The sequence below is a fragment of the Panthera tigris genome, chromosome A2 (assembly GCF_018350195.1).
Source record: "Panthera tigris isolate Pti1 chromosome A2, P.tigris_Pti1_mat1.1, whole genome shotgun sequence".
NCBI classification, from domain to species: domain Eukaryota; kingdom Metazoa; phylum Chordata; class Mammalia; order Carnivora; family Felidae; genus Panthera; species Panthera tigris.
Genome location: NC_056661.1, coordinates 111,167,222 through 111,194,440, shown reverse-complemented (window position 1 = coordinate 111,194,440; position 27,219 = coordinate 111,167,222). Strand labels below are relative to the sequence as shown.

Sequence of the window (27,219 nt, the reverse complement as noted above, 5' to 3'; positions counted from 1 at the left end):
CCTCTCTGTTTGTAACTATTTTTTCCCCTTCCCTTCCCCCATGGTCTTCTGTTGAGTTTCTCAAGATCCACATTTGAGTGAAAACATATGGTATCTGTCTTTCTCTGACTTATTTCACTTAGCATAATACTTCCAGTTCCATCCATGTTGCTGCAAATGGCATGATTTCATTCCTTGTCATTGCTAAGTAGTATTCCATTGTGTATATAAACCACATCTTCTTTATCCATTCATCAGTTGATGGACATTTGGGTTCTTTCCATAATTTGGCTATTGTTGAAAGTGCTGCTATAAACATTGGGGTACATGTGCCCCGATGCATCAGCACTCCTGTATCCCTTGGGTAAATTCTTAGCAGTGCTATTGCTGGGTCATAGGGTAGTGCTATTTTTATTTTTTTTGAGGAACCTCCACAGTTTTCCAGAGCGGCTGCACCAGTTTGCATTCCTGCCAACAGTGCAAGAGGGTTCCCATTTCTCCACATCCTCGGCAGCATCTGTAGTTTCCTGATTTGTTGATTTTAGCCACTCTGACCAGTGTGAGGTGGTATCTCAGTGTGGCTTTGATTTGTATTTTCCTGGTGATGAGTGACATCGAGCATCGTTTCATGTGTCTGTTGGCCTTCTGGATGTCTTCTTTGGAAAAGTGTCTATTCATGTCTTCTGCCCACTTCTTCACTGGATTATTTGTTTTTCAGGTGTGGAGTTTGGTGAGTTCTTTATAGATTTTGGATACTAGCCCTTTATCCAATATGTCATTTGCAAATATCTTTTCCCATTCTGTCAACTGCCTTTTAGTTTTGTTGTTTTCTTTGCAGTGCAGAAGCTTTTTATCTTGATGAGGTCCCAATAGTTCATTTTTGCTTTTAATTCCCTTGCCTTTGGAGATGTCTTGAGTAAGAAACTGCTGTGACTGAGGTCAAAGAGGTTGTTGCCTGCCTTCTCCTCCAGGGTTTTGATGATTTCCTGTCGCATATGTTAGGTCTTTGATCCATTTTGAGTTTATTTTTGTGTATGGTGTAAGCAGGTGGTCTAGTTTTATTCTTCTGCATGTTGCTTTCCAGTTCTCCCAGCACTATGTGCTAAAGAGACCGTCTTTTTTCCATTGGATCCTCTTTGCTGCTTTGTCAAAGATTAGTTGGCCATACTTCTGTGGGTCCAATCTGGGTTCTTTATTCTATTCCATTGGTCTATGTATCTTTTTTTGTGCCAATACCATACTGTCTTGATGATTACAGCTTCATACTAGAGGCTCAAGTCTGGGATTGTGATGCCTCCTGCTTTGGTTGTCTTCTTCAGGTTTACTTTGGCTATTCGGGGTCTTTTTTGGTTCCGTACAAATTTTAGGATTTTTTGTTCTAGCTTTGAGAAGAATACCAGTGCAATTTTTATTGGGATTGCATTGAATGTGTAAATTGCTTTGGGTATTATTGACCTTTTAACAATATTTATTCTTCAATCTGTGAGCATGGAATGTTTTTCCATTTCTTTGTATCTTATTCAGTTTCCTTCATAAGCTTTCTATAGTTTTCAACATACAGATCTTTTACATCTTTGGTTAGGTTTATTCCTAGGTATTTTATGGTTCTTGGTGCAATTGTAAATGGGATCAGTTTCTTGATTTCTCTTTCTGTTGCTTCTTATTGGTGTATAAAAATGCAGCCGATTTCCATACGTTGATTTTGTACCCTGTGACTTTGTTGAATTCCTGTATCAGTTCTAGCAGTCTTTTGGTGGAGTCTTTCGGGTTTTCCATGTAGAGTATCATGTCATCTGTGAAAAGTAAAAGTTTGACTTCTTTGCCAGTTTTGATCCCTTTTATTTCATTTTGTTGTCTGATTGCTGATGCTGGGACTTCCAACACTATGTTAAACAACAGCGGTGAGAGTGGACATCCCTGTCGTGTTCCTGATCTCTGGGGGAGAGCTCTTAGTTTTTCACCATTGAGGATGATATTAGCTGTGGGCTTTTCATAAATGGCTTTTATGATGTTTAAGTATGTTCCTTCTATCCCAACTTTCTTGAAGGTTTTTATTAAGAAAGGATGCTGTGGGGCGCCTGGGTGGCTCAGTCGGTTGAGCGTCCGACTTCGGCTCAGGTCACGATCTTGCGGTCCATGAGTTCGAGCCCCGCGTCAGGCTCTGGGGTGATGGCCCAGAGCCTGGAGCCTGCTTCCGATTCTGTGTCTCCCTCTCTCTCTGCCCCTCCCCTGTTCATGCTCTGTCTCTGTCTCAAAAATAAATAAATGTTAAAAAAAAAAAATTTTTTTTTTAAAAAAGAGAAAGGATGCTGTGTTTTGTCAAAATGGTTTTTCTGCATCCATTGACATGATCATATGGTTCTTATCCTTTCTTTTATGAATGTGATGTATCACACTGATTTGTGAATATTGAACCAGCCCTGCAGCCCAGGAATGAATCCCACTTCATAGTGGTGAATAATCCTTTTAATATGTTGTTGAATTCTATTTGCTAGTATCTTGTTGAGAATTTTTGCATCCATGTTCATCAGGGATATTGGCCTTTAATTCTCCTTTTTTGTGGTGTCTCTGTCTGGTTTGGGAATCAAGGTAATGCTGGCTTCGTAGAATAGGTCCAGAAGTTTTCCTTCCGTTTCTATTTTTTGGAATTCCTTGAGATGGATAGGTATTAACTCTGCTTTAAATGTCTGGTAGATTTCCCCATGGGAAGCCATCTGGCCCAGGACTCTTCTTTGCTGGGAGATTTTTGATAACTGATTCAATTTCATTACTAGTTATGGGTCTGTTCCAATTTTCTATTTCTTCCCATTTTAGTTTTGGTAGTGTATGAGTATGTAGGAATTTGTCCATTTCTTCCAGGTTGTCCAGTTTGTTGGCATGTAATATTTCATAGTATTCTCTGATAATTTCTTGTATTTCTGAGGGATTGGTTATAATAAATACACTTTCATTCATGATTTTTTCTATTTGGGTCCTCTCTCTTTTTTTTTTTTTTTTTTTTTCGAAGCCTGTCTAGTGGTTTATCAATTTTATTTTTTCAAAAAAAAAAAAAACTCTTAGTTTCATTGATCTGTTCTGTTTTGTTTTGTTTTATTTTGGGGTTTGTTTTTGGATTCTATATGTGTTTCTCCTCTGATCTTTATTATTTCTCTTCTTCTGCTGAGTTTGGAGTGTCTTTGCTGTTCTGCTTCTAGTTCCTTAGGTGTGCTGTTAGATTTTGTATTTGGGATATTTCTTGTTTCTCGAAATAGGCCTGGATTGCAATGTATTTTCCTCTTAGGACTGCCTTTGCTGCATCCCAAAGGGTTTGGAGTGTTGTGTTTTCATTTTCATTTGTTTCCACGTATTTTTAAATTTCTTCTTTAATTGCCTGGTTGACCCTTTCATTCCTTTAGTAGGATATTCTTTAACCTCCATGCATTTGGAGGTTTTCCAAACTTTTTCCTATGGTTGATTTCAAGTTTCATAGCATTGTGATCTGAAAGTGTGCATGATATGATCTCAGTTCTTTTATATTTATTGAGGGCTGTTTTGTGATTCAAATGTGATCTGTCTTGGAGAATGTTCGATGTGCACTCGAGAAGAATGTATATTCTCCTTTAGGATGAAAATTTCTAAATGTATCTGTCAAGTCCATCTAGTCCAGTGTATTGTTCAGGGCCATTGTTTCTTTATTGATTATCTGCCTAGATGATCTATCCATTGTTGTAAGTGGAGTATTGAAGTCCCTTGCAGTTACCACATTCTTACCGATAAGATTGCTTATGTTTGTGATTAATTGTTTCATATATTTGGGTGTTTCCAAATCCGGTGCATAGACATTTATAATTGTTAGCTCTTCTTGATGGATAGACCCCATAATTATTACATAATGCCCTTCTTCATCTCTTGTTACAGCCTTTAGTTTAAAATCTAGTTTGTCTGATACAAATATGGCTACTCCAGCTTTCTTTTGACTTCTAGTAGCATGATAGATGGTTCTCCATCTCCTCACTTTTAATCTGAAGGTGTCCTTGGGTCTAAAATGGGTCTCTTGTAGACAGCAAATAGATGTGTCTTGTTTTTTTAATCCATTCTGATACCCTATGTCTTTTGATTGGACCATTTAGTCCATTTACATGCAGTGTCATTAGTGAAAGATACGGGTTTACAGTCCTTGTGTAGGTTATCTGTAGGTTTCATACTTGTAGTGATGTCTCTTGTCCTTTGTGGTCTTTGCAACATTTCACTCACAGAATCCTCCTTAGGATCTCTTATAGGGCTGGTTTATTGGTGATGAATTCTTTCAGTTTTTGTTTGGGAAAATCTTTATCTCTCCTTCTATTCTGAATGACAGGCTTGCTGGATAAAGGATTCTTGGCTGCATATTTTTCCTGTTCATTACATTGAAAATTTCCTGCCACTCCTTTCTGGTCTGCCACGTTTCAGTAGATAGAGCTGCTACTACCCGTATGTGTCTATCCTTGTATGTTGAGGCCCGTTTATCCCTAACTGCTTTCAGAATTCTCTCTTTATCCTTGTATATTTCCAGTTTCACTATGATATGTCATTCAGAAGACCAATTCAAGTTACCTCTGGAGGGAGTTCTCTGTGCCTTTCCCAGACTGGGGAGGTTCTTAGCTATGATTTGTTCAAGTATACCTTTGGCCCCTTTCTTTCTCCTTCTTCTGGAACTACTATGATATGGATATTGTTCCGTTTCATGGAATCACTTAGTTCTCTAATTCTCCCCTTGTGATCCAGCATTTTTTTTATCATTTTCTCAGCTTCCTCTTTTTCCATAATTTTATCTTATATTTCACCCATTCTCCCCTCTGCCTCTTCAATCCTCGCTATGACTGCCTCTATTTTATTCTGCACCTCATCTACAGCATTTTTTAATGCATCATTACTAATTTTTAGTTCCTTGATCTCTTGGGCAGTAGATTCTCTGCTGTCCTCTATGCTTTTTTCAAGCCCAGCGATTAATCTTACGACTATTATTCTAAATTCTTGTTCCGTTGTATTGTTTACAACTCTTTTGATCACTTCTTTAGCTCTTACCTTTCCTGGAATTTCTTTTGTGAATTCTTCTGTTTCGTCATTTTGCCTAGTTTTCTGTCTCTTATGTGTTTTAAAAGCTTGTTATGTCCCCTGCACCTGTGAGCACTACTATATTAAAGAGAGGTCATACACTGTCCAGGACCTGGCCCTTCAGGAAGTGTTTTGTGGAGAGTGTCACTTGCTCTCTGTTGTTGTGACTCTGGTTACTTTATCTCCCTACTCGTAGTGATGTTTTGGACCCTCCACCAGGTGTGCTTTGATTTGTTTGTTCAAGTAGCCCTGGAAAGGAAAACAAATAAGCAAAAAAATAGAAAACAAAAACAGGCAAACAACCAAAAAAACCCAGAAACACCAGCTACAAGTAAACAGGGTGGGTGCAGTACTGATGGAAGAGGCCTTATCCTGTACAAAGAGAGAAATGACAGGGGCAGGGACAAAGAAAGAATAAAAATTGACCAGAGAAACTATACGGCTTAATCCAGAGAGAAAGAAAGGGAAATAGAGAAGGGGATGGGGAAAAAGAAAAAAGAAAAGAAAGTTATGCAGACAAAGAAACTATAAGGCTTAATGCAGAGAGAATGGAGAATAAAGAAGGAGGTGTGGAACACGTATTAAGAGAATGGATTAAATATGTCTGCTTAAACAAACTAACAACCAGAGATAAGAATGAGAAAAGGAAGGAAGAATATATATAATAAGAATTGTCTGAGAATTAATCAGGCAATGCAGCAGTGCCTGTCTGGAGGTAGGGTGTCTGTTTCCTCACTGTCAATCCTTCTCCTGTAGCTATGCAGTTACCAGGTGCAGAGGGGCGTGGTTTGGTATAGGCAGATCCTGCCTCCACCATGGGCCCTGCTGGGCCCTACTGTCTGGTCCTTGAGGCCCCACCTTGGTGGTGGTGGGGAGAAAAATGGCGACCTTGTCTGTCGCGTACCAGGTGTCCCAGACCACTCTGTTCGAGCCATCCTCATCGTGCCACGGGTGCAAATGAGGCAGTTTGTCTCACTCCACTGACTCCTGTGCCTAGCTCCACATGCCCCATACTGGGGAAGAGCAGCTCCACGTCGTCCCCCCACCCCCCGCGATATGTGGTCCCTGGCTGGCAGGCACAGGCATGCTTTGTCCTGTCCCACAGCACTCCAGGGAGGGAATCGCTTTCTCCTTCTGTGGACTGCACCCCTGACCTAGCCACCGAACCTGGGGCTGGCTCCCCTCCTCCCCAGGTACGTGATCCGGGGCAGCCGTCCCCAGACCAGAGAAAGCCCACAGTTAGATTGATCTTTATCTCTCCTGGACTGAAGTTTTTCTCTTGTCCAGATACAGGCCTATGCTTCCTTTTCTCTTTTTCTCTTCCTTTTGTCTCTCCACAAAAGGGGATCCCTCCTCTCTGTTCCTTTTCTCTCTCCCAGTTTGCAGCCACACACCTACGGCCCCTCAGGTTGTCCCAGTGGGTCCCTGGAAGCCGGCTGTCTCTTTTCCTCCCAGACTCTTGGGGTTCAGAGTCCTTCAACTTCAACACTTCTTTTCTTTTTTATGTTTTTTACCTTTGTTTATAGCTCCTTTGAGTGTAAGATAAGGACTACGATTAGGACTGATGTTCTCCACTCATTTCAAATCCAGTGATTATCTTTATGATCATTACTTTCTTTATTAGGTATATTACTTATCTCCCTTTTGTTTAGCTCTCTTCTTTTGAACTTGTCCTTTTTTTCATTTGGGACATATTCCTTCTCATTTTGTCTGTCTTTTTCTGAGTGTTAGGGAAGTCACGTGCTCTTGAAAGCAGTGCCTTTATGAACAAGAGGTCTTGTAATACCCTGCAGTGCAGTGTCTCCTATTTACCATAACCTGGCGCTTCAGGGGTGTCTCCTTTGTGTTTTGCATGTGCCCCAGTTTTGTGGCTGAGCCATGTTTTCCTTCATTCCAGTTATTTGCAATGGGTCTCTTTGCTGTTGTGGACAAGGTTTGGTCCTTGTGTTTTTAGTGGACCAGTCTGGGGCTACCTTGGGTTTAAAGTGAACCAGAACAGGCATTTGCCAGAGCTATGGTAGCTCCAAACTCAAGGGTGCTTTCTGCATGTTGTCACTAGAGAAACTTGTTGGTGGGCTAGGCCTGCAGTTCAGCCAGGTGTCTGACCAGCCTACTGCTGGGGCTGTAGTTGGACTGAGGTGTGCTGTTACTTTCCCTCTCTCAGGGGCAAGAGTCACTTTGGAGTGGTGCTCGCCCCTATTTATTGGGGCTGCTTGCACACCACAAGGCTTGCCACGCTGCTTGGGATAGGCTTATCCAAGGTCTACAGGAGAACATGGGGGCTGGGTGTGCTGCACATCGTGCCAGCAGGGTCTGCACTGGGCTGCTGTGGAATGGAGCTGAAGCAGCCTGGGAAAACTTCTGCCCAGGCAGAGGGTTGGAGGGAGTGTATTCACGGAAGTATGTGGCTGGGGTGCACTTTTCGCAGGTTAGGTGATCATTGCAGTGTGCTTGTTCTCACAGGTGTCTGTGTATTTAGGCTGGGGATGGGGAGTGGGGGAGGGAAATAGCACCCATCAGTTCTTTTGTTCTTGGAGAAATCTCTTAGATTCCCCTGCCTCTCCAGCACATGCTCTGAGACCATTAAATCTCTTTCCTGTACACCCGCGGCATTTTTCAAACTGTTGCTTCTGTGCTGTATCTAAGTGGAGCTGTTTGTTGTGCTGTACTTTAAGGGCAGAGACTCAGTTTTCTGTTACCCTCCTGCCTCTTAATCTATTGAGCCTGTTGATTTTCAGAGTTCAAGGTGTGAAGCCCTTCTGATTGTGGAGGTGGGGAGGGGACAAAACTGGAGAAGCTTCTGGCCCTCTGGTTTTCAAAGCCAAATGTTACAGGGATTTGTCTTCTCAGGGCAACCTCAACCTGGAGTGCCTGGGGCAGGGTCCTCTCCTTTCCCCTCTCTGTGCCCGTGGAGGCACTCCCTCTCAAGGTCAGTCCCACTTGATGGTACAGTCTTTCAATAAGCATAAAACATCTTTATGAACAAATCCAAATTTACTTTCTCAAGACAAAAGTAGATAAAACCTATATTTAGTAATCACTGTTTTGGTATTTTATTTGGAAAACAATTTGATGTCAATAAAGGGTTTCTCGGGTTTGATGGGTTTACACAAATCTATTTGGGTTTAGGGCTCTATGGTTACATTCCCTAGTTACCAATTTTGAACCCTACATAACCCAATACCTCTTTCTTATGGGAAATATTTTGCAGTACTACCTTTATCATGAAAACACATCTTTATTGTGAATTGAAACTTAAAGGTAATACAAGCTACTTACACATTTGGAAAAAAAACAAAAATCTAAGTGCTGTAATACAATACAATACAATATACTTCCATGTGAGAATACTCAAGCATGACTACCTGGGAAGACTGAAATAGTTGGATGACATATGCACTGATACCTAGAATCATGAATGTGTCTAGAAAGGTAGAAGAAAGGTAGATTGATGCAGGGGTTTTGAATTGACAACTCAGAGAACACATACAGTGTCTCCAATGGCAAAATGCTTTTCTGAAGTAAGGAGTACTTCTCAGTTAAGTTCCATACTTAATAATCTACCCTTGAATTTTAATTTTATTTATTTTGAGTGAGAGAGTGAGCGAGCAGGAAGAGGCAGAGAGAGAATCCCAGGTAGGATCTACAGCAGTGTAGAGCCCGACTCGTGGCTTGAACTTAAGAACTGTAAGATCATGACCTGAGTGAAAACCAAGAGTTGGACACTTAACCAACAGATTGACCCAGGTGTCCTTCCTGGAAATTTTTATGTATATTGAAACCATGCAAACATGATTTTATGCTGATATGTATGTATTTATGTATGTGTATATGTATACATATATATATTTAGAATTAGATTTTGTATCCAGCTATTTATAAATAGGTTTATTCCCTCATTGACAAGTCTGGTGGACTTCTGGGTTTCTGTGATGGTGTAGTTCCTGCTTGGGCAAACACATTGAGAAATTAACAGTTCAAAAAGGGCTTTCTGGAGTAAATCTCTAAATTTAGGATCTTCTTGATTTGATAGTTATTAAAGTTCCTTTCCAGTGGCTCCTGGCTGTTTTATTAAGCAACAGCGATTGGGGTAAATTCTTTCTCTTATACTATGTGAATACTTTTAGGAATTTAGTAGAGTTCTACAAAGTGTTCTGTCTTCTCAAGGGTTTTTGAGTAGTGTGTGGAATGCAAACATACACAGAGCTAGAGTCAGTAAACCGAGATCAAGCACACTTAGGATGCGATGCTGTGCCATGGAGTCGTCTAGGAGTGGAAGAGGAGTGATTTAAGCATTTCCTGGGGAGTCAGTGAAGTTTTCGTGAGTAAGTATTGGGTGTGCTAGTGAAGTCACCAGGTTTGCCTCTTTAGTAGTTAAAATTCCGTAAGTACTTGGAAATGACCTTTTGAAATAGTTGTCCCCTAATCCTTTCATACTATGTAGACTAAATTGGCAAAATCAGTTTTGTTTTTGAGAGAGAGAGAATGAGCGTGTGCATGCATGCATATGCACAAGTGCACAAGCAGAGTAGGGACAGAGGGACTGGGAAAGAGAATCTTAAGCAGGCTTCATGCCCAGTGTGAGCCTGATGTGGAGCTTGATTTCTTCACTTTGAGATCATGACCTAAGCCAAAGTCAGGAGTCAGAGCCTTACTGCTTGAGCCACTCAGTTCCTAATAAATGAAATATGTAGTTGTATTTAATAACATTTCTATTTACTATTAACAGTTACAATTTGAGGATTTTTCTCCCGGAAGTCATTGGCTTTAATATTCAGGGTCTTCACCTTTAATACTGATCTTGCTATGGGCCGCCTAGTACAGAAATCTAGTAATGGTGGGTAATACCAAAATTGCCTTCATTCAGTTATACTCAGAAATTAGAGACATTTTTCTTTCATTTTTTTTTTCTTTCTCTCATTGGAGAATGACTATAATTCCAGTGCATAGCTATTAGAGAAGAAAGGTCAACCTGCTCATGCATAATTGGACATTTTGTTTCTGGGTACTTATGTTGAATAATCCTTTTAAATTTAGTATATTGGAAGCTTTTGGTCAAGTTGAATTACTCAAGTCATTATGGACTAATGATAATGCTATTGTATTTTGGCATGTGTGCTTATATTTAAGAGATGTATAATTTTTGGACTCGGCCAATTTAATCAGGACATTGGACTATTTTGAAAGAGGATAAAACATATCATTTTTTCTTTTCTTTTTTTTTTTTTTAACAGCCTTTTAGGTGTCCCCATTGCATATGATAACATCAAAGTGGTAGGTGAGCTGGGAGATATTTATGATGATCAAGGACACATTCATCTAAACATTGAAGCAGATTTTGTTATTTTCTGCCCTGAGCCAGGGCAAAAGCTTATGGTATGTATATATAAAGCTTTCTTTGTATAGTTGTATAATGATATAATTTGGAAGATTTTTAAGACTATACACCTCGAGAAGTAAATGGCTTGCTATTGTGGGTAGCTAAAAGTTATTTTCTAAAATGTTTATTTTTGAAAGAGAAAGCAGGGGAGGGGCAGAGAGAGGGGGGCAAAGGATCTAAAGCAGGCTCTGCGCTGACAGCAGAGAGCCCAACATGGAGCTCTAACTGATGAACCGTGAGATCATGCCGTGAGCCCAAGTCAGATACTTAACTAAGCCACCTAGACACCCCTAAAAATTATTTTCAAAGAAAAAAAGTCAATTCAACCTTGGTAAGTTTTTAAACTCCATTCTTCTAGAACTCACCTGTATATGCAGAGTATGTGTGTCATACAATTTATTCTCTTCTTTGTATAGCACCAGAACGATCTTAAGTGATAAAAAAAAATAACTAGTTTCTTATTTCTCAGTTATATACCAATAGTTTCTTTATAAAGGATTTAAACAGGGGCTAGGGGCTCCTGGATGGCTCTGTCAGTTGAGCTTCCTAATGCAGCTCAGGTCATGATCTCACAGTTTGTGAGTTCGAGTCCTATGTCAGACTGTGCTGACAGGTCAGAGCCTGGGGCCTGCTTCAGATTCTGCTTCTCTCTGCCCCCCCCCCCCCCCCCCCCCCCCTGCTCATGCGCACGCGCGCTCTCTCTCCCTCCCCCTCTCTGTCTCAAATAAACATTAAAAAAATATTTAGAAGATTCAAACCGTGTAGTAGTGTTTCAAATAGGAGTTCAAATAGGAGTTGAAAATTCAAATAGTTGTGGGACCAGGCTAATGAAATGTAATGTAATGAAAGTGAATGAACAATGAGGTTAGGGCACCCATCAGGTGCCATGGTAATGAAGGCCCTGTTGGGAAGGTTTTTTAAGACAATCTAGATATACAGATAGATGTGAAATTGACTGTCTTCTACCAGCAGTTTTGAGTGTATTTGTTGGTGGGGGTGTGTATGTATTCATACATATGTTTGTATGTTTTTTTCTTTAAGCACTTCCTATAAAATTTTTTATTAATGGTTCTTATAAGATTAACTTTTATTGTTAATGAATATACTGATCAAATTTCACTGACAAATTCTACAAGGCATTTCTAATTTAAAAAAATTTTTACAGTGTCGGTTAAACTGGTAGAAATAGTATCCTGGGCCTGCCAAAGTTGGGTTCTACAGCTAGCTTCCATACTATTAAAGTTGGCAGATTTGTACTTAAAAAAATTTCGACACTTAACTCATCTGCTTTGTGTAAGTTACCATAGATATAAACATGGAAATAACATACTGTACAGAAAGTATGAAACTAAGAATAAAATTACTCCTTTTACTCTATTCCCCACAATGAGATCCAGTCTTCAAATACATCTGGGCAGTTTTTTCCAATTTTTAATTTTAAACATGGTATAATTTACATACAATAAAATAAGAGATCTAAATTATATACAACAAAATGCATAGATCATAGTGTTCAGTTCAATGAATTCTGACAAGTGCATATATACCATTTTATTTGAGAATGACCGTCATGCCCTTTCCTGGTCAGTCCTCTCTTCTAGATCCAACCACTGTTCTGCTTCTGTTTATCATACATTAGTTTTGCTTAAGCTTCTCATTTTATATTAGTGGAAATTTTCATTATACACTCTTTGATGAAAATCTGACCTCTTTTGTTCAACATGTTTTTACACTTCATCCATGCTGTTTGATGGTGTATTCGTATTTTATTCCTTTTTGTTCATAGAATTCGGTTATATGAGTGTATTACAATTTGATTGTTCATCTTCATTGATGGACATTTTGGTTTCCAGTCTGGAGCTATTATGAATGAAGCTGTGTGAATGTGTATTTTCATTTCTCCTAGGTAGGAACTGGAAGCTGTATTGTAAGTCAGAGGGTAGGTGTTTGAGGAATTAGCCTGTTTTTCATAAAATTAAACATTCAACACTATTAGTTGCTCTGTGTCCTTGCCAGCATCTGGTTTTGTTAGTCTTTTAATTAAACTGATGGATAATACTAGGTTCTCCTTAATTTGCGTTTTCCTTCGTGAGATTTTTCTTGTGTTTCAATAAGAAAGGCCTATTTAAGTGCTTTGCCCATTTTTAGCTGGACTTTTGTGTTACGGAGGTTTAATAGTTCTGTTTATAAACTTCATACTTTTTAGCTTTAAAGCTTCTAAAAATGTTTTTGTGATTCACAGTAGCCATGCTCAAGATCTACTGATGAAGGATAAGTTGTCTTCAAATACAGTGCTTATTATATCCTACTAAAGTTAATTGTTAAATAATTTTTTTTATGTTTATTTCTGAGAGAGACAGAATGTGAATGAGGGAAGGGTAGGGAGAGATGGAGACACAGAATCCAAAGCAGGCTCCAGACTCCCAGTTATCAGCACAGAGCCTGATGCGGGGCTGGAACCCACAAACCTTGAAATCATGACCTGAGCCGAAGTCAGGCACTTAAGTGACCATGCCTTCCAACAATGCTTTTTAAGCTTTGAAATTCAGACTGTTTATGGAAATATAATGTGGATCCTAGTTATAAAAAACATATGCTTCCTGCCTTGAGGTCTTTTCACATTTAGGTAATACCAAACAGTATTTTCTGCTTGGTTTCAATATGGTTATAATCTACTCCCCAGGGAGTCCTGTAGCAGGAGCTGAGGTAGGTTGTTTTTTTTAGAGGTGGGAAGAGTTAGTTGTTTATCCAGTTAGGCAATTGATATGCATGCAGTTTACCAAAGTTCCAGCCTTCTAAAAACTCTACAGTGTTTAAAATGGTTTAGTATAACATGTAAATTTTAATTGAAAATCTTTTTCCATATGAAATTATTCCATTATTTCAATGTTTTCTCTTTAAGATCAGTTTGAAGCTTATAAAGTTTTATTTACCTTTTAACTCTTTAGATAGCTTGATGCTTTTTTTCTTTCTTCCCAGGGTACAGTTAATAAAGTGTCTTCTAGCCACATTGGCTGTTTAGTACATGGGTGTTTCAATGCCTCCATCCCTAAACCTGAGCAGATGCCAGCTGAGCAGTGGCAGATCCTAGAGATAAATGTGGGTGATGAACTAGAATTTGAAGTATTTCGTTTGGACTCAGATGCTGCTGGAGTATTCTGCATTCGGGGAAAATTAAATACCTCTAGGTCAGTTCCTAATCACATTATTTTAATTTTTGTAGTCATTTCTGTTTAATTCTGAATTTAGAGAACATAAGCCCCTCTTTCGGAAAGTAATTTTTTTAGAATATGCCATAAAGTCAATGTAAATTGGAATCTTAAGTGCTTTGACAGCATATTGAATATTCCAAAGGTCTGCACTTCTAGCTAATGGGTCTGTAGTTTACTAACTCAATCTTCCTATTTTCTAGTTTGGTTAATTTTTTAAAAAGTTGATCCTTGAGCTTGAAACTGTTGAAAGCTTAATCATATTTGATTAATGTCACTATGCCAGGTAGATAATTTCTGTATTTTTCTGTTAGCTCATTGAAATTACTTAGTTGGATGTAGCTAGTGCTACTGGATGGGACTCTGCATCCCTGATCCTTGGTTTTTTGTTTTTTTACTGTTAACTCACAACTTTGAAAAAAATGAATAATTTGAAACAAGGATTCATAGATGGGAAACTCCATTAATTTTGGTAGACAGTACACGTGTATTTTTTATCGCTTGTCAGTTGTTTGGCTACTAAGCCTGAGTATTGTGATGTTTCATGCACAGTGAGCAAATTTTTTTGAATCAAAACAAAATTTATAAGGTACATTTTGATAAAAATATTTTATGTAATTTTTATGTATGAAAACAGTCTGGAAGGACTTTGGAAAAATTTTAACTTTTCCAAGACATTTTAATGAGCTGAGGGATAACAGAATAGAATATTTGATATTTATGCCATACTTCTGTATCTTGTACTACTGTCATTATTTAGAAGAAAGATTAACATTTGGTATATTCTTGATCTCATTTTATTTTTGTTTATTGCTCTGTAATTTTTTTTTAACTGTTATTTTAGTTTACAAACCAAGTGCTCTACAGTTTCTGAAGAAGTAACAGAAACTGGCAGTGAAGAAATTGTAGAAAAACCTCTGAAGAAGAAAAAGAAAAAGAAGACAGACCTAGAGCCATATGAAGTAGAGAGTGATAACAGAGAACTAGCAGATTTTGCAGATGCCACTGTGAAAGAAGAGACAAACCTGCAGATTAATAATACGAATGGCTTCCAGAACGAAGAGCCAAAGAAGAAGAAGAAGAAAAGGCACCAGGAGGACCAGGATCCTGTTTTCCAAGGTAGTGACTCCAGTGGTTACCAGAGTGACCATAAAAAGAGAAAAAAGAAAAGAAAACACAGTGAGGAAGCTGAATTTACCCCACTTTTGGAACACTCATCTAAAAAGAAAAGGGAAAAGTAATTCCTTTAGTGCATTTTACTCAGTTTTTTGAAGATTGATTTACATACAGTAGACGAATAAATGTGGGAATCATATGAAATGCTTGTGTATTCCAGTAGTCTGCAAAACAGGAAACATTTCATCAGTAGGAATTTTTGGTGCTAAAGTGGTAATTACTTTAGGAAATACCAATATTATCAAACTGCCATTTTATTGTATACAGAATAAGAGGATAAGACCTCTCTCAAGTCTTGCATTTTTCCAGTTTTTACATGCTACATAAAATTATTTCTGTCATCTGAAGACTGGTAAAGGACTTTGTAATAGAGTGTTATTTGTATCATTACCGAATGGTTTTGAGCTTGTGTATTTTTTAGTAGGTTTGACCTTCAGTCATAAGATTATATGAGATTTTTAGATTTGCTTTTCTCTGGCTACTATGAGATTTCTCTGGTTCAATTTAGAATGGTTTGCCAAAGGAGCTCTGAAGTCTCCAGAGCTCATTAGAACCATGCCACTATTGACAGTGGTAGGAAACATTGTTCACTGTTCTTCCCTTCCGGATGTATGTTGGTTTTTGTTTCTGGTTTTTTTTGTATAAGAGGTTGATGTAGAGGGCTCTTCTCTTATACTTGTTTATGTGGGCCTCAGCTGTAAATGCCATTCTTACTAGTAGGAAATTTCTCAACTACTTTATAATAATTGGGTTAAGGTATTAAAAATGATTCTTAAGAGAAAATTGCACTGCAAAATGTGGACTGTGTCTTAACTACAGGAAAACACTGATGAAATGACAAGCTGGTTCAGGCTGATAATCAATGCATGGCCACATCCATTGATTGAACAGTACCTGACCACTTTGCTGTGTGTAAAACATTCTACTAAGGAACAGATGTATAATGACTGTAGTTCCTTCCCTTATGTAGTGTCATAGGAGAAACAGATGCACGCATGCACAATATATATAAGTAAAATACAGAAAGGCAGTAATTCTGGGAAGTACTAAAAACAAGAGTGTCTACTGAATGTTAATTGTATTAATATCTGTAAATGGATGAATGGTTGAAATGAATTTCAAGTGGCAACCATTTTGTTGCCGTTTATCTATTATCAGATGTAGTACTGGTCTCACACTATTAAATTTTACTAACATATAAATTCTGCAGAAAGTGTATCTTGATCCAAATCTATAGTACTAGAATACAGAGTTTGGAGAGTAGCATACGTTCACACGCTTGTTCTTAATTAAATTAAGAAGACCAGACAATGGACCAGGCCAATTTCTTTTTCTACAGTTTAGTGTGGGTATTGAGCCCTTAAAATATGGCTAATGCAAATGGACCTGCTATCAGTATAAAATACAAGATTTTGAAGATGTACAAAGAATGTAAATTATCTCAGTTTTGTATTGGTGAAATTCTATTTTTGGTATAATGTGTTAAATAATGTTATATCTAGCTTTTTTTCATTTTCTGGCTAGAAGATTAAAAATTGTAGGTGAAGCTATTTTGTTTAGGATTTTTGCATTTAGGGTCATCAGAGATACTGGTCTATAGTTTTTTTTTTTGTTTTGTTTTTGGTATTGTCTTTATATGATTTTGGTGTCAGGGTAATTCTCAACAAAATATTGTCAAAAAAAAAAAAATCTAATACATTAAAACAAATCATTCACCACAATCAAAGGATTTATTCCAGGGATGTGTGTTCCAATATATGCAAGTCAGTCACCTTATACATCACATTAAGAGAAAGGATAAAAACCATATGATCTTCTCAGTGGAGGCAGAAAAATCACTTCATAATGAAAACTCTTTTAACATTGTAGGTTTAGAGGCTACATACCTCAACATAATAAAGACCATCTATGAAAAACCCACAGCTAACATCATACTCATTGGTGAAAGATTGAGGTTTTTTTTCCCCTCTAAGATAGGAACAAGGATATCCCCTTTCACCACTTCTATTCAACATAGTACTGAAGTCCTCACTGTCTTATACCATGCAAAAATTCAAGATGGTTTAGTAAAGACCTAAATTTGGGACCTAAAACCATAAAATTTCTGGAAGAAAACACAGGCACTAATTTTTGATATTGTTCATAGCAACAGTTTTCTAGGGATGCCTCCTCAGGCAAGGGAAATAAGCAAAATAAAACCAGTCAGACTACAGGAAAATGAAAGGCTTTTGTAAAGCAAAGGAAACCATCAATAAAACAAGGCAAGCTACTGCATGGGAGAAGGTATTTGCAAGTGCTATATCTAATTAGGAGTTAATATCCAAAATATATAAATAAAAAATGGGCAGAGGACCTGAATAGACATTTTTCCAAAGGAGACATATAGATGGCCAACAGACACATGAAAAGATGCTCAACATCAGTAATCATCAGGGAAATGCAAATCAAAACCATGAGACATCACTTTACACTGGTTAGAATAAAAAAGACAAACAAAAAAAGACACCAACAAGTGTTGGTGAGGATGTGGAGAAAAGGGAACCCTGGTGCACTATTTTGGGAATGAAAACTGGTGCAGCCATTGTGGAAATTGTATGAAGGTTTCTCAAAATTAAAAATAGACACGGGGCAGGGCGCCTGGGTGGCTCAGTCGGTTGGGCGTCCAACTTCAGCTCAGGTCATGATCTTGCGGTTTGTCAGTTCGAGCCCTGCGTTGGGCTCTGTGCTGACAGCTCAGAGCCTGGAGCCTGCTTCAGATTCTGTGTCTCCCTCTCTCTCTGCCCCTCCCCTGCTAATGCTGTGTCTCTTAATAATAAAAAAACGTGGAAGAAAAAAATAGACACGGACTTCTAGGAAGACGGTGGAAGATCATAAGCTCAACTTTCCCAACACACACACCAAGATAACCACATCAGTGCAGCTAATTCAGAAAATGACCGGAAATCTAGCAGAATAGACTTCCTACTGTTAATCGTAGAGAAGAGACCACATCTAAAAGGGTAGAAGAGGTGGAAACATGGTTGGGAATCAAGCCCTTGGTGAGACTTAACCAGTAATGGGAGAGACCCCTACAAGCATGGAGAATCAAGAGTATCAGACCTCACATGAGGCACCAGGGACCTGCACAAGGAAGACGAGTCCCCTTAACATGTGTCTTTGAAAGCCAGTGGCACTTTGTGAGTTTTACAATCGTCAGGGCATAACATGGAGTACTTTAAAAATCAGCATACTTAACTCCAGGAGAGCCTGAGGGCCATAGGAAACTGAGTCCCTGCCCATAAAGGCCCCTAACATGGCTGAGATACAGCACAGAAACAGCAGTGTAAAAACTGCGTAGGATATACGTGAAGATTTATTTGCTAATCTCAAGGTGTGCTGGAGAGGCAGGGACCTTTAGAAGACGACTCCAAGAACAAAATATTTGACAGGTACCATTTCTCCCCACCCCCAGGTCAGATAGCAAACACTTGTTAGAACCCACACACACTCTATCTTACTAAGATCTCATGCTCCATCTGCATGTTCTGCATATTTTCCCCATCCAACTCACCCCATTTGGCAGGTGTCTCCAAAGTAGTTCCTGTGCCAATACACCCTGCAAGCAGCCCCAGTAGGAACTGGCACCACTCCAAAGTGACTCCTGCCCTGGGGATAGGGGAAAATAACCACACAACACCAGTGTGCCCACATACCCAGCAGCTATTACAGCTGGCAGCACAGAGAATGCCCTGCTCATCAGTGGAATTGCAGCCTCAGCAGAAGGACTGGGAGCAGGCATTGGGCCTCACTGCAAGCCTCGACCTACCAACAGAAGCCTCCAAGGGAATAAGCAAGTGAGAATGCTTTGCCTATGCATGGACTACAGCCCTGGTAGATGAGCTGAGGGTAGGCATCTGGTCTGACCACTGATACGACCCAACTCTAGGACCATGGTGACCCCCACACCATCCCCTTAACAGTATAGGGTCCAAACCCTGCCCATTGTACCCCCAACAGGCAAAGTAGCCTCTTGCAACTGACTAGACTGAAGGCGAACATATGTCACCAACAACAGTACAGCACAAACAGCCCACATAGGAAATAGCTCTGAAGCACCTGGTCCTGGTGAATGGGAGGTATTGCCCTATAGGGCATACCTGGAACTCTTCTTCCTAAGGCCACTACTTTCAAGAGCAGGAGATGTAGCTCACTTCCCTAATTCTTAAAACCAGACAAAAGGAGACTATGAGCCAAATGAAAGAACAGCGCACAATCACAGCCAAAGGGCTAAATTAATTGGAGACCGTAATTCCCAATAGAGAATTTGACCTAATAGTCAAAAAGCCACTCAGTGGACTTGATGTGAGAGTGGAGGATCTCATTGAGAGCTTTGACAAAGATATAGAAAACACAAAAAGGAACCAGAGATGATGAACTAAATAACTGAAATTAAAAATAGACCAGGGGTGCCAGGGTGGCTCAGTCACTTAAACATCCAACTCTTGATACCGGTTCAGGTCATGATCTCACAGTTCATGAGTGTGAGCCCTGCCTTGGGCTCTGTGCTGACAGCATTGGGATTCTCTTTCTCCCTCTCTCTTTGCCCCTCCTCCACTTGCTTTTTCTGACTCTCAGAAGTGAATAGATAGATGGATAGATGGGTGGATGGATAGATGGATGTGTAGACACACACACACACACACACACACACACACACTAGAAAGAATAAATCAATAGTAGACTACAGGAATCAGAATGATCAGTGATACGGAAGAGAGAGTAATGGAAAGCAACCAAGCTAAACAAAAAGAAAAAAAAATGAGATGAAGGGATCTTGGCAACATCATCAAGTGTAATACATTTGCATTATAAAGATCTCAGAAAAAGAGAGAGATATAGGCAGTAAAATTTGAAGAAATAATAGCTGAAAACTTCCCTAATCTGGAGACGAAAGCAGACATCTGGATCCAGGAGTCACAGAGAACCCCAATCAGAGGTACACACCAAGACAGTAATTAAAATGGCAAAAAGTACTGATAAAAGAATTTTAAAGCAGTATGAGAAAGTTACATACAAAGGGAAGCCCATAAAGTTAGCAATAAGTTTTCAGCAGAAACTCTAGACGCTAGGGAGTGCCATGAAATATTCCAAGTACTGAAAAGAAAAAAATCTGCAACCAAAAACACACTACTCAGCAAGGTTATATATTGGAATAGACAGATCGTTTCCCAGAGCAACAAAAATTAAAGGAATTTATCAATAAACCAGCCTTACAAGAACTGTTAAAGGGGATTCTTTGGAAAGAAAAAGCCATAATCAAAGAAAATTATGAAAGCAAAAATTTCACAGATAAATGCAAACAAGAGTATATTAATCTCTTATAAAACTAGAATGGAGGTCAAAGCACTTAGGCAGGAAAATCATCTATGAAAATAAGTCAAGTGTTTCACAAAATAAGAGGATGAAAAGTATGATATCATGTACTAAAATGTGAGAGATCAAAGTAAAAATGCTTTTAGAATGGGTTAAAACTTAAGCTAGCCATTAACTTAATATAGACTGCTATACACCTAAGATATCTATGAACCTAATGGTAACCAAAATTGAAAACCTGTAACACATGCGCAAAGAAAAAGAAAAGGAATCCAGGAGAGCAGATGGCAGTAGAGAAAGGACCCCAGGCTCACCTCTTGCCAAGAATACAACTAGGTAACTATCACATCATCATAAATACCCCAGAAACTGACCTGAAGACTGGTAAAACAAGCTCCATAACTAAAGGTCAACAAGAGGCCTCACCGAAGAAGGTAGCAAATAAGGACATACAGAGATGTGGTTTGGAAGAGAAATGGATCGTGGCCACTGCAGTGGGGAGGGAGTTACAGTCACAGGGAAAGGGGTGGGGGAGACAGACTAGCATACAGGGGAGTACACCAAGAAGAGGAAGCCCCATAGCAATTCGTTTGGAAAGCCTCTAGGGAGCTGAATTTCCTGACTTCTTGCAACAGGCAGGGCTTAAAGCCTGGAGTTCTAAAGGTCAGTGGCTTTACTTGGACAGAGCCCAGAGGGCAGTGTACTGCTCTTGGAGAGAAGGCAGGACAGACAGTCCACAGACCTACAGTGTGGAAACAGTGATCCAAAGAGTACCTGGGGCACACAGTAGGGAGTTTATTTGCTTATATCACAGTGTGTCCCAGAGAGGCATTAATAGAGAGATCCCTCTGAGAATAAACTGGCAGGTGCCATTTCCCTCTCCTACCTACCACTCAGCATAAGTACAGGCCACTTACGGGAACCAGCACAGCACCAACAATTGCTACCAAACTTGATTACACCAAGCCCTGCCTTCCCATGGTCTGGTTGAACTGCCCTTCCCAATCACACATGCCTCCGTCCCAGCAGGGCAGGCCCCCTCCCCCAGAGGACTGGCCCAAACCTCTGCCAACACCACATTTCCTGACCCAAGAGTTTTGCAGGACCTCAGTTCTGTTGGCAGACCAGAGTCCACCTAGTTACAATGTACCACATTCAGGCCAGAGACCAAACACTGCCCACAACAGGCAAAGACAGCCTCTGCAGACTGGCATGACAAATAAAGCAGCCAAGAAAAAACAGCAGAGCACACACAGCACACTTTGGAGACACTCAGAAGCACCAGGCCCTGGGGAACAGGAGACACTACACAGCAGGACACTGTAGGACCTCTTCTTCATAAGGCCATTACCCTCAAGAACAGGAGACATAGCTGACTTTCTTAACACACAAAAACAGGCACAGAGACTTAGGCAAAATGAGAAGACCGAGAAATGTGTCCCAAGTGAACGGGATAAAGCCACAGCCAGCGATCAAAGTGAAACAGATATAAGTAATGTGCCTGAGGGAGTATTTAAGCAATGATCCTAAGGATACTCACTGGACTGAGTTACATACAACAGACACCCCATAAGGCTATCAGTGGATGTTTCAGCAGACACTTCAAGCTATAAAGGACTAGCACGATATATTCAGAGTGCTGAAAGGAAGAAATCTGGAGCCAAGAATACTCTAGCCAGAAAGGCTATCATTCAGAATACAAGGAGACCTAAAGAGTTTCTCAGACAAAAACTAACGGCATTCAAGACCACTAAACCAGCCCTCCAAGAAATACTAAAGGGGACTGTGAGTGGAAAGCAAAGACCAAAAATGACAGCATGAAGGCAGGAACAAGAGCAGTAAAAATTCTTATTTCTATAAAAAATCAGTTAAGGAAGTCTCAAAATAAAAGAATGTGGAATATGACAACATGTATCTAATATGTGGGGAGTAAAGAATGGGATTAAACTTAAATGACCATCAACTTAATATGGATTGCTATATGCAGAAGAGGTTATATACACATATAATGGTAACCATATATCATAACCACTAACACACATGCAAAGAATAAAGAAATCCAAATATATCACTAGAGCAAACCAGCAAACCATAAAAGAAAGATAAAGTTTCAGAGAAAATCTTCAGAAACCACCACAAAACAGGTAATAAAATGACACAATGTATTAAAAAGTAAGACCCATCTACTTGCTGCCTACAGCAAACTCATTTTATACCTAAAGACACCTGCAGATTCAAAGAGGGAATGGAAAAGCATCTATCATACAAATGGATGTCAAAAGAAAGCCACAGTGGCAATACTTAGACAAAATAGACTTTAAAACAAAGACTGTAGGGGCGCCTGGGTGGCTTGGTTGGTTGAGAGTCCGACTTCGGCTCAGGTCATGATCTCACGGTCCGTGAGTTCAAGCCCCGCGTCGGGCTCTGTGCTGACAGCTCAGAGCCTGGAGCCTGTTTCAGATTCTGTGTCTCCCTCTCTCTGTGACCCTCCCCCGTTCATGCTCTGTCTCTCTCTGTCTCAAAAACAAATAAAAACGTTTAAAAAAAAATTTAAAAAAAAATAAAACAAAGACTGTAATAAGAGACAATGGACACAACGTAATAAAGAGGACAACCCAACAGGAAGGTATAATAATTGTAAATATGCACTTAATATGGGATGACCCAAGCAAATAAAACAGTAACAAACATAAAGGAACTAATCATTAATACAATAATAATAGGGGACTTTAACACCACACTTAAATCAACAAACATATGATCTAAACAGAAAATCAACAGGGTAACAGCAGCTTTGAATGCCGACTGGACCAGATGAATTTAACAGATATATTCAGAACATTACATTCTTAAAACAGTAGAGGGGTACTCAATCTATTAAGTGCCCAACTCTTAATTTTGGTTCAGGTCATGATCTCACAGTTTGTGGGATGCCCCATGCTGGGCTCCTTGCTGTCAGCACGGAGCCTACTTGGGATTCTCTCTCCTCTCTCTTTGCCCATCCTCTATTCATCATCTCTCTCTCTCAGAATGAATAAACATTAAAAAATAAAACAACAGAATGCACATTTTTTTTCAAGTGCACATGAAACATTCTCCAGAATAGGTTACATGTTAGATCACAATTATCAGCAAATTTTTAAAAGATTCAAATGATAACATGCACCTTTTCTGACCACAGTGGCATGAAACTAGAGTTCAATCACAAGAAAATAATCTGCAAAGAACACGAATAGCATGGAGGTTAAATAACATGCTACTAAACAATGAATGAGTCAACTGCAAAATCAAAGAGGAAATGAAAAAAAAAATACATGAAGACAAATGAAAATGAAAACACAGCTGTTTAAAACCTTTGGTATGCAGCAAAAGTGGTTCTAACAGGCAAGTTTAGAACATAGGCCTACCTCAAGAAAAAGACCCAACAACCTAACCTTATACCTGTGAGAGAGAGAGGTAAAGAATAAACAAAGAATAAACAAAGCCCAAAGCCAATAGAAGGAAGGAAATAATAAAGATTAAAGCAGAAATAAATGGCACAGAAACTTAAACAGTAGAAAGATCAATGACAGCAGGAGCTCCTTCTCTGAAAAGATCAACAAAATTAACAAACCTTTGGCCAGACTTATCCAAAAAGAGGAGAGAGGGCTCAAATTCAGAAGTGAAGGAGAAGAAATAGCAACTGACACCAAAGAAATGCAAAGGATTATAAGAGACTATTATGAAAAATTATATGCCAACAAATTGGACAACCTAGAAGAAATGGATACATTCTTAGAAACATTTAACTTTCCAAAACAATGAGGAATAAAAAAATTTGAATAGATGGGCTACTAGCAATGAAAGTGAATCAGTAATCAAAAAACTCCCAAGAAAGCAAAAGTCCAGGACCATATGGCTTCTCAGGTGAAATGTACCAAACATTTAAAGAAGAGTTAATACCTATTCTAAACCCACCCCAAAAAATAAAGGAGGAAGGATAGCTTCCAAATTCATTCTATGAGGCCAATAATAAATACTATGATACCAAAACTAGATAAAAGACACCTCAAAAAAAAAAAAAGGCTAATATTTCTGATAACCAAAATCAAAAGTACTCAACAAAGTATTAGCAAACCAAATCCAACAGTACATTAAAAAAAAAGAATCATTCACCACAATCAAGAAGGATTTATTCCAGGATTGCAAATCAGTCAATGTGATACATCACATTAGGAAAGGATAGAGGCACCTGGGTGGTTCAGTCAGTTAAGCGTCTGACTTCAGCTCAAGTCATGATCTTGTGGTTTTCCAAGTTCGAGCTCCACATTAGGCTCTGTGCTGACAATGCAGAGCCTGCTTGGGAATCTCTCTCTCTTCTACCCTTTGTCCCTCCCTCCCTCCCCCTCCCCCTTTCAAAATAAATAAAAACTTTAAAAAAAAAAGGAAAGGAAGGATAAATACGATATGATTATCTCAATAGATGCAGAAAAATCATTTGACAAATGCAACATCCATTAATAAGAACTCTCAACAGTGTAAGTTTAGAGAGAACAAACCTCAATGTAATAAAGGCCATATATGAAAAACATATAGCTACCATCATACTGAATGGTGAAAACCTGAGAGCTTTTCCTCTAAGATCAAGAACAAGATAAGAATGTACATTTAAACCATTTCTGTTCAACACAGTACTGGAAATCCTAGCCACAGCTTCAGATAAGAAGAAAAGGCATCCAAACTGGCAAGGAAGAAGTAAAACTTTCACTACTTGCAGATTATATGATACATTATATAGAAAATTCTAAATATTCTAGTGAAAAACTACCAGAATTGATAAATTCATTCGGTAAAGTCACAGGATACAAAATTAATATACAGAAATCTGTTGCATGTCTATACACCACTAGTGAAGTAGCAGAAAGAGAAACTAAAATCTCATTTACAATTGCACCAAAATAATACAATATCTAGGAATAAACTTAACCCAGAAGGTGAAGGAGTTGTACTCCAAAAACTATAAAATTTTCATAAAAGCAATTGAAGATGACACAAGCTATTCCATGCTCATGGACTGGAAGGACCAGTATTGTTAAAATGTCCATAATACTCTGGTTTCTCTTCAGATCGTATAAATCTTTCACCTGTTAAAATGTCCATACTACCCAGAACAATCTACAGATTTAATGCAATCCCTAACAAAATGCAACATTTTTCAGAGAGCTACAACAAATAATCCTAAGATTTGTATAAAATAACAAAAGACTCTGTACAGCCAAAGAAATCTTGAGAAAGAAGAATCTGGAGTTGTCAAAATCCCAGATTTCAAGATATACAAAGGTGTATTAAAACAGTATAGTGCTGGCATAAAAATATACCTTTAGATCAACAGAGCAGAACAGGGAGCCCAGTAATAAACTCATGCTTACATGGTCAAGTAATATGTGTCAAAGAAGCCAAGAGTATACAATGAGGAAAAGACAGTCTCTTCAACAGTGCTGAGAAAACTGGAGAGCTACATACGAACAAATGAAACTGAACCACTTTCTTAAACCATACACAAAAATGACTCAAATGTGAGACCTAAAGCCGTAAAACTCCTGTAAGAAAACACAGTCAGTGATTTTTGATGTTGGCCATATCAACATTTTTCTAGGGATGTCTCTTCAGGCAAGGGAAACAAAGCAAAATTGAACTAGTGGGACTACGTGAAAATGAAAGGCTTTTGCACAGTGAAAGAAGCCATCAATGAAACAAAAAGGCAAGCTAATGCATGGGAGGAGCTATTTGCAAATAATATAACAAATACGGAGTTAATATCCAAAATATTTAAAGAACTCACTCAATGCTAAGAAAAAAAAAATCTGATTAAAAAATGGGCAGAGGACCTGAATAGACATTTTTCCAAAGACACAGATGGCTGGCCAACAGACTCATGGAAAGATGCTCAACATCACTAGTCATCTGGGAAATGGAAATCAAAACCACAGTGAGGTATTACACTGGTCATAATGGTGAAAATAAAAAACAAGGAACAAATGTTGGTGAGAACGTGGAGACAAAGAAAGCCTGGTGCACTATTGTGGGAATGCAAACTGGTGCAGCCACCGTGGAAACTGTATGGAAATTTCTCAAATAATTAAAAATAGAATTGCCATATGATCCAGTAATTCTACTATTATGTATTTATCCAAAGAAAACACTAATATGAAAAGATATATGCACCCCTATGTTTATTACAGTATTATTTACAGTAACCAAAATATGGAAGCAACCCAAGTGTCCAATAATATATGAATGGGTAAAGAAGTGGTATGTACATACATTAGAATTATACTCATCCTTAGAAAACAATGAGATCTTGCCATTTCCAACAACATAAAGGGTATGATGCTAAGTGAAATAAAACACTAGGGAAAACACCATATGATTTCACTCATGTGGAATTTAGGAAACAAAACAACAAACAGGAAAAAAAGGGACAAACAAAAAAAGTAGACTCTTAAATACAGAGAACTGGTGGCTGTCAGAGAGTTAAGTGGGTGAGGGGATAAGTGAAATACATAAATGGGATTAAGAATACTCTTATCATGATGAGCACTGAGTAATGTATAGAATTGTTAAACCATTATATTGTATACCTGAAACTAATATAGCACTGTATGTTAATTATACTTCAATTAAAAAAAAAAAATCCACAGGATACCAAAACTTCACCACACTTTCAGAAAAATAAAAGTCTTGATGGAAGATTTAAAAAATAAAATAATTTTATACACTAGCCTTCTGTGAGGCAAGATATGCCAAAGTCTTGTGTATGTTATTTGCCTTCTTAAATTACCACTGGTTTTATTTACCAAATTTGCCAGTTTCTGTTTTGTCTTTTCTAAATCCTGTGTTTCAGTCTACTTTTTGTTTTATTGGGTCCTTAGATTCTTAGCTCCTATTTAATTTCAAACTTTATCCTTTTTTTAATGGAAGCATCTGACCCTAAAATCTTCCTGTGATTTCACTCTCGTTATGTATCCGAGATGATACATATGTACTGTTCTTACCGTTCGTTAACACCTA

General features: G+C 38.6%; 1 protein-coding gene across 1 annotated transcript in view; it reads left to right on the top strand.

The window, feature by feature from the left end:
* The window catches only part of POLR1F (RNA polymerase I subunit F), a 30,642-nt gene extending 15,681 nt beyond the window's left edge, over window positions 1–14,961 (top strand). Inside the window, exons 2-4 of the mRNA XM_007089109.3 lie at window positions 10,287–10,428; window positions 13,412–13,620; window positions 14,486–14,961. Of these exons, the coding sequence (XP_007089171.2) occupies window positions 10,287–10,428; window positions 13,412–13,620; window positions 14,486–14,882 (748 nt within the window). The 3' untranslated portion in view covers window positions 14,883–14,961. The remainder of the gene's footprint in view (window positions 1–10,286; window positions 10,429–13,411; window positions 13,621–14,485) is intronic.
* The last annotated feature ends 12,258 nt before the right edge of the window (window positions 14,962–27,219 follow it).